Genomic DNA, 7,707 nt, shown 5'->3' with positions numbered 1-7,707 from the left:
ATACTTGCACATCGAACATATTTGGAGCAGGGTAGTTAGCACAATTCAGTCATTCATAGGTAATGGACAATACTTGTACATCGAACAGATTTGGAGCAGGGTAGTTAGCACAATTCAGTCATTCCAAATGTGCCTTCAAAACCAGCGAATTCCTGCATGGTTTAGTTGCCAATGGCCTCGTGCACCAAGGTTAAGAGATTAGGAAAAAGATGGGAGCTTGGAAAGAAGGAAAAACATTGACCAAGATTGGGGAACTAGAGGAGCTACAAATTAGTTTACTCGTTGAAGCCATCTCTCCCTTTTGCCAACGACCGTGTGATGTGCAAGCGGTCAACTTGCTGCTTCCAAGTCCCAGTTAGAAACACACGACATAAGATATGACCGTTGGGAGAAAACAGGAATGCAAGTCCCAGTTATTATTGCAAGTACCTCATCAAATTCAAATGTGACAGACAGGGAGCTGCGAGCCTACCCCGCACTACCTAGTGTACCTCTGACAGCATTAGACGACAAAAAACTGGGACCGGTCTTTCGTTCTATCACGTGATCGATCGCATAAAAACAATCGTGAGACTCAATGCTCGTAGTGGAGGTGGCTATATTTCCAAAGATCGAAAGAATAGCCCAAGGTAAATTGCACATGATGAGTGAGCATGTATTTTACATGCATGAGTAGAATTCTAGTCTTTCTTGTACACTACTGTTGGATAAACTGGATTCCACATGTTGTTCTTGACATAATCAACTGTTTCTTCCTGCAAGACAAATTTTTTGTTCAAAGTTAATCAACTAACATAATCATAAATCCTGGATGAGCAGTAAGGTGATTTCCTACCTCGCTCAGTCTTGCAAGCTCGCGTGCATCCATGTCACGGTATCCCTCAGCTAGGTCCTCTGCAACAGCTTCCCTCACAACTGCCGCCGCCACCTCCTTAGTGATGTCACGAATTCTGAGTGTAACCATATATAATCAATAGGCATAACAACACGGAAAACTGAAATATTGATTGTACGAGTATATAACCTGGAGGTTGGAGGGTAAATTATCCCTTGGAGAACCTCCTCCTCTTTCATGTATGAAGCCAAGCTAAACAATTTTCATGGTTAATAAAATAGACTAGATTAAATAAGCAGCTTGTGTCAAAAGATGACAAGTCAAGGAAGTCACCGCTCTGCCGCCGCCTGAAGCATTCCATCAGAGACAATCCGTGCACCAGACAACAGGGTTCCAAGTCCTATTCTGCACAGTGGTCAAGCAACGGAAATGAATCATAATTTGCACAAGAACCAAGTCTCGTTGCATATATATAGTTTACAATAGTAACAGGACTAACCCAGGAAAGAGATACATGTTATTCCCTTGATTAGAGTGGCCGATCTTTCCATCGCCTGCAAGAGAATCAGTATAAGCTACTCAGAGTAACATCTTACAGATTGAGTATCTCCGCAATTCATCAAATCATCACAGTTTTGGTTACGCAATATGTTTGATCCGTTGCATTAGCTGATGCCAAGCATAGTAAGATATAACTGACACATTACGACATAGTGATGCTCAGCTGACATTGGAAGGAGCACCACAAAAGGAAGGACGCAAGACTGGACAGACATACCAAGATCCACATCGTCAAATGGGCTTCCACTGGAAAATACGACCTTTTCACCAATAATTGAGAAGGCTTCTTCAGGTGTACATTCAGCTATAATATGTAACCAACACAGAATTAGATGGCAGCTGTAAAGAAAACATTAGTAAACTTTCATATCACGAACCATTCTTAGTTGGATTTGACATCGCAAAAATTGCTGGTCTGGAAGAGGACGAATCTTTTAGTGCTTCTAAAACCTGAAGGTACAAAGAACCCACCACAATCAGCAGCATCACTTCAATTGTTGACCATTATCAAAAAGTCAAAATAGCAGACATCATGCAACTAATGATTTAATCTAATCAATGAGTGCCAAATTGGTCCTGATGCAAGGTCCATAACTTCAGATAAACATAGGATTTGCAGGGGCCCTATAGACAGAATTACCACCACGCAGAAAAAAAAAGACCTACTCCCTCTGCAAAAGTAGTGACCTAAAACGCCTTATATCTTTAGTGACCTAAAACGGCTTACATTAGTTTACAGACGGAGTACAATCTAAGGGTACTATAAATATAACGAATTTCATTATTTAACTAACAACAGTCCGGACATAACTGGGAAGTTAATGGCTCTGCCATCTGCAACATATCAAATGTCCTGTCATATAACTAGTCACTGAAACTAGTGGCGGTAACAACAATAGGACACAGATCATGAATTAGCTTATGGCTTTAGCTTCAGTGAAAGTGGCTTGGAATCAATGCTGAACAAACTTGGCATGCAGTTATTGTAAAATATTATACCTCCTTTGAGAACAAACCACCAACAGCAGATAGTCCAAGTATGACATCAGGCTTCACCTTTTTAACCTGTTCGATACACATGGTACAGTGCAAATAGTTGAGCATCAGCAGCACCAAAACTTGAACTCAAAACTATAGAGGATCAACACTAAATAATGCATGAGCTGTACAATCTTGAATTCTAATGGGCTCATTTGGAGCTTCAGTAATATATCCTACTGCTACTATTCATATGCATCAGTCTTAAACTCCACATGTCTTATTCTTTCATGAACTGAATTTTATTTCGATAAGGTAATGTGAATTTTAAACAGACTTAAGGCTGGCTTTTCGATGGAAAGCTTATGCTGATATAACTTGACAAATGCAATATCTCGTAAATAAAGTTCAGGGAAAATGTAAAAGAAACAGACAGTACCATTGGTGGCGGCGCCAGACTGGAAGAGGTTAAAAGTTGTTAGGGTACTATTTATATAGCCATGTAGCCTTTTGTATTTACCCCGTTGTATAAGGGGCTTTCTGCATATCCTACACCTGTACATGTATATATATATTGGCCTATTAGAGCCCTAGGGTTTTTTTGTAACAGATTTTTCTTTTGCGATCTGAGTTATACTCCCACATGGAATGTGGACTTTGTGAATGACATTAGTTCTAGGCCACGCAAAATTCGTGAAACACATTACAACAGGGGATACCAGATAATATAAGCATTGGCTGTAGGGTGAGATCGCTAGAGATAGTATTATTTGGGGATTGAGTTTATTTCTGAACATTTTGCATCTAGGTTCATTTTAGAACTCATTTAAAAGAGAACTTCTAAAATATTCAACTATACTTAGTGAATAAGCTAGAAAAAAATCTTGCTAATAGTGAATAAACTCTGGCATGCACATATTACCATGCATGGATCTTGGTAGTCAGTAAGATGTATGCCTAACAGTACATATGCTGTGAAAAGAACCATCTATTATAATCTAATATAATAAATATAAACTTTAGATAAATACCACTTCAATCAAGCTTGCACCCTCATTTAGGCCTTGGTGAGTTAGCTCACTCTTTCTCCTAGCAAAAGGACGTGCATCTGGGTCGATGTCTACACGTTCCTCTGTTATTAAACCCTGGCCAAAATAGAACAGAGATAATGTAGTAAGGTTTAAAAAAGTGCATGCAAGGAAGATCAATAGTGAAGATACAAAAATTCTAGACTGTGTCAAGTGTCAACACATTGCCAAATTATTCAGCTTATGATTGGCTGATAAGCATGATAATCATTCACAGGCAATGTGATAGTGGAGTGGACTTTGATAGAACATGCAGTTAATTTTGATAGAACAACAGAGTAGTGTAATCCTTAGTGAAACTATTATTATACAAATACAAGAAAACTCCAGCAGGCATAAGAAACATTCTTAGGGATCCGACTCACATGAGCATCGACTATCCAGAATTGGCTCCTAGCACTCTCAAAAGCAACCTCGTTGTTTCCCAGCATCCTTGCCATGGTCCTGCTTGCAGCATTCACAACACCAATCCCAGCACTGCAAAAGGTGAAATGTAATTAACGTCATACTTCTGAAATGTACTTGATCAAAGGTTATGATAATTTTTTGATCTTTATTGATGTAATCAAGTTTCAGTAACATCACAGTTAGTACATAGAATCAATTCAGTCATTAATCATGAAAGAGTTATACTCTAGTTTTGTAATAAGTTCTGAAACATTGGACATGATCCGAACCTGCCAGCACCTGCTACAACAATCTTTTGCTTTGGAAAGTCTATCATTGGCCTTCCTTGTGCTCTTACAGCTCCAAGAAGACCAGCTATTGCAACGCCAGCAGTTCCCTTTGTACATAAATAATAGTCATCTCAAGTGTGATAATTTTACTCCAGGAATTTTCAAATATATTGCACATTGTGAGTGAAAAGGATTAAGTATATAAGCCAACAAAAATATCAAAAGAAATGACTATGTTATTCTTATTTAAATATCTTGGATATGGAGGAGCGAACAGTTTGTAGTTCTATTCTTATAAAGGTGGGAAGATGTGATAAACGACGCCAAGAAAGGAAAAATAGCAATAAACCTTCTGAAAAAAATCATGTGCATGCATTAATTTCTGACAGTGGATACGAAAAACCATAGACCTTATAAAAACAAACAGAGGAAGTACTATTTCAATTGTTAATGAAGTAAATATGCAATAAATAGAAGAAAAAAAGTTTCTGCATCTTTTTTTATCTAAGAGACCGTGGGATGCCCCCACAGTATTTTTAATATTATATCAGGAAGGAAACAAACATGTGTACATGAGAGGGGGGGGGGGAGATCCCCAATATTTACAACAAAGGACTAATCCAATCAACTAGAGGTTGCCTTTTGTGGGCAGGCATTCTAAGGGAAATAAGAGTGATATCTTCCTGAAAAGGACCTTCCAACTAGGGAAGCTAGACTGCACATTCTCAAATATAAATGCTGAGATGTCAAAACCTCAGATTAACAGACTTGATTTTGACTGTAAGTCTGAAAGTAATTGAACATAAGATATATTGATAAATATTTACAAGTATAATTGAACTGGTATTACTGAAAGGCAAAGCTGGCATATTTTCCATGAGCATAGACGGTACTTCCTCCATTTCATTTCATAGTGTATTTCGGTATAGCACAAGGATTAAGGAGCCATTAAATAGTATAGGACGTGACCGTGGTAGACACGTTAATCTTGGGAATAGGAGAGAAAATGTAAGGGCTATATTTTTCGGAATCTTTTACGAAAATGTAAGGCATGCATGTAGAATTAATAACTCTTGCCCTCATTTGTCTGAAAAAATGATGAATGGAGGGATTACTGTAATCAACATCTGTAACAGAAAAAATCTATTAAGTACAGAAGTTAACAATGACTATGAACGAGAAGGATACAAAACGTTCTTAGCCATGAAAAGTGTTGGTGTGCCAGAAGGAACATGTAGATATCATAGCACAAGACAACGCATAATGGAAAAACATAACTGGCATAAGTCAAACTAGTTACCTGCACATCATCATTAAACATACGATAAGTCTTCCTGTAACGCTGCAACAACCTGAAGGCCCACTTGCTTTGGAAATCTTCAAACTAGAGGACATAAAGAAAGTAATTTTGAAAATGTTCCAGCTAAAGCCACATGCAGAAAAAAGTTGAGCAAGCACCAAACACCAAAATAGCACCTGTACAATCACATTGGGCCAACGAGAAAAAACAGCTTCCATGAATTCATCAATAATTTCAACATAATCTTCTCCCTCAAGACGGTGTTCTTGCAGGCCAAGATCTGTACAGCACAAAATTTAGAAAAACAATAGCAGAAAAGACTACTCGATCTCTTGTTCACTATCTAGTGAAAAGGTGCAATTGCCTGCATCATATTCTAAAGAAATTCAAGAATAATGCTTGAGAGTAACAAAGAACAGAAAAGGTCATTGATTCTCACGAGCAAGTAAAGATTACAACACCACACATATGCATTTTTCCTGGAATCTGAATCAATCTAAAATACAGCTATAATGAGTGAGTAGGTCACTCTGATGTCTACATCTATTTATTTATTTTCCTTTTAGAGAATAAGGGTGGTCAAATGTTTTAGAGAAAAATATGCGCAACTAACAAAATGTTCAAAGAACAACTTACAAAGAGGATCCTTGAGGAGTTTCTCATTGTTAGTTCCCACATCAATCATAACTGGAAGAACCTACAAGAATATTAAACAACGGAACATATAAATATAAACTATACCAACAGAATATAATACTCCCTCTGTTGCTTTTGGTAGAGTGTATTTTGAGACAAGGCTTTCACCATCAATTACTCTACCAGTATGCAATTTATATAGCATAAGGTGTCATCAGATTCTAATTCAAACGTAATTGCTTATGATTGTGATTTGTATCACATATTCACATGCACCACCTATTAATAGAGTACTTATTATTCAAAGCATTATCTGAACAAATCAAAATATGTCTTACAAAAGGAACGGAGTGAATAGGAAATAGATAGCAGTAGAACACTTTGAAACTTCATAATATCTGAGCGACCAGCGCTGCAGTTGTAAGGTCATGCAACACAAACGCGGTCATCAAGACTCTTATTTGAAGCTTCAGTTTGATAAACATCATTTATCTTGGTTCAGTACAAAAGCAAGCCAAACTGGTAGTATTCTAAAAGAAATTTATTTCCCTGAATTATTATGAGAAGAGGCTGATTGGCACAATCAGATTAAGTAGCAAAACGTTATTTTTTTGTGAATAAAATCCGTGTATCTCAAATATCAAACTACAGTTATTTGAAATTGGAGATATCAAATATGAAAATATAGATGTAAAAAATGGAAGATAGAGAACAAGGTAAGTCTAACAGTTTCCTAAGGAATAACAAAAGCATACCCTCTGGGGATTTATTCCAGCAGCAGCGACATATAAATCCAGCTTCCCTATAGCAATGCCAATACCTTGCACCCCTAGATCACCAAGGCCCAGTATCCTGCTTCCATCAGTCACCACTATCATGTCGACCTGCGAAAGATTAGCCACTTATGTTTATTTGCAATATAAGAAACTTGTCGTCAGAAGATGCTCTCCCAGCCCTAGGAGATCTTCAAAAGGCAAGAGATATATCTTAGCCTCTTAGCAAAAGAGCTTTATAACTTTAAGACACTGAAAGAGTTGAACTACAGAAGACCAAATCAGTAAATGGACAAGAACAAATGCATACCTGATCAGCTGGCCAGTTGTACACCATGGACATCATTTCACCACGATCCTCTGCACTAAAATACATTCCCCGAGGCCGTCTAAACAAGCCACTGTAATTTTGGCAAACAGCGCCAACAGTCGGTGTGTAAACAATAGGTGCATACTCCTTAATATTATCTATTAAGACCTATTGAAGAATCAAAATAAGGTTAAATAAGGTAACCACTTTGAAAAGGAGCCTGCGTCTGAGACTGCAATACAATAGAGTTAACAAAGTGGTTGCACAACCATATAATGAGAGAAACATCATCAACAGAAATATGTTTGCGCCTAAAAGAATGTGTGAGATGTGGAGTTGCACACCTTGTAGTACATCGTTTCGTTTCTGTCATGCAGTCTGTTAAGAATACGCCATTTCGCCAGTTGGTAAGTATCAGATGGCCCATCTCTTGCATTTTGCTCCAGCCGTTTAAGGTCACCCACTATAATCAAAACAAATAAAAATAAAAGAAGAGGTAAATCCACCACTAAAATCAGCACTTGTAGAACCTCAGTTAACTTTTTTTTC

The 7,707-nt window shown here is 37.6% G+C and overlaps 1 protein-coding gene across 1 annotated transcript in view; it reads right to left on the bottom strand.

Moving 5' to 3' along the window:
- Window positions 1-384: 384 nt before the first annotated feature.
- LOC123044809 (NAD-dependent malic enzyme 62 kDa isoform, mitochondrial) overlaps window positions 385-7,707 on the bottom strand; it is an 8,230-nt gene continuing 907 nt past the window's right edge. The window contains exons 3-19 of the mRNA XM_044467687.1: window positions 7,503-7,621; window positions 7,159-7,326; window positions 6,831-6,959; window positions 6,076-6,136; window positions 5,616-5,719; window positions 5,440-5,523; window positions 4,140-4,246; window positions 3,828-3,939; window positions 3,406-3,519; window positions 2,396-2,461; window positions 1,774-1,846; window positions 1,614-1,700; window positions 1,335-1,389; window positions 1,169-1,240; window positions 1,025-1,087; window positions 836-950; window positions 385-755 (exon numbers count right to left, since the gene is read on the bottom strand). Coding sequence (XP_044323622.1) covers window positions 681-755; window positions 836-950; window positions 1,025-1,087; window positions 1,169-1,240; window positions 1,335-1,389; window positions 1,614-1,700; window positions 1,774-1,846; window positions 2,396-2,461; window positions 3,406-3,519; window positions 3,828-3,939; window positions 4,140-4,246; window positions 5,440-5,523; window positions 5,616-5,719; window positions 6,076-6,136; window positions 6,831-6,959; window positions 7,159-7,326; window positions 7,503-7,621 — 1,604 coding nt within the window. The 3' untranslated portion in view covers window positions 385-680. The remainder of the gene's footprint in view (window positions 756-835; window positions 951-1,024; window positions 1,088-1,168; window positions 1,241-1,334; window positions 1,390-1,613; window positions 1,701-1,773; window positions 1,847-2,395; window positions 2,462-3,405; window positions 3,520-3,827; window positions 3,940-4,139; window positions 4,247-5,439; window positions 5,524-5,615; window positions 5,720-6,075; window positions 6,137-6,830; window positions 6,960-7,158; window positions 7,327-7,502; window positions 7,622-7,707) is intronic.

This window comes from Triticum aestivum, chromosome 2B, assembly GCF_018294505.1.
Source record: "Triticum aestivum cultivar Chinese Spring chromosome 2B, IWGSC CS RefSeq v2.1, whole genome shotgun sequence".
Classification (NCBI taxonomy): Eukaryota; Viridiplantae; Streptophyta; class Magnoliopsida; order Poales; family Poaceae; genus Triticum; species Triticum aestivum.
This window is presented reverse-complemented; position numbering and strand designations above follow the sequence as displayed.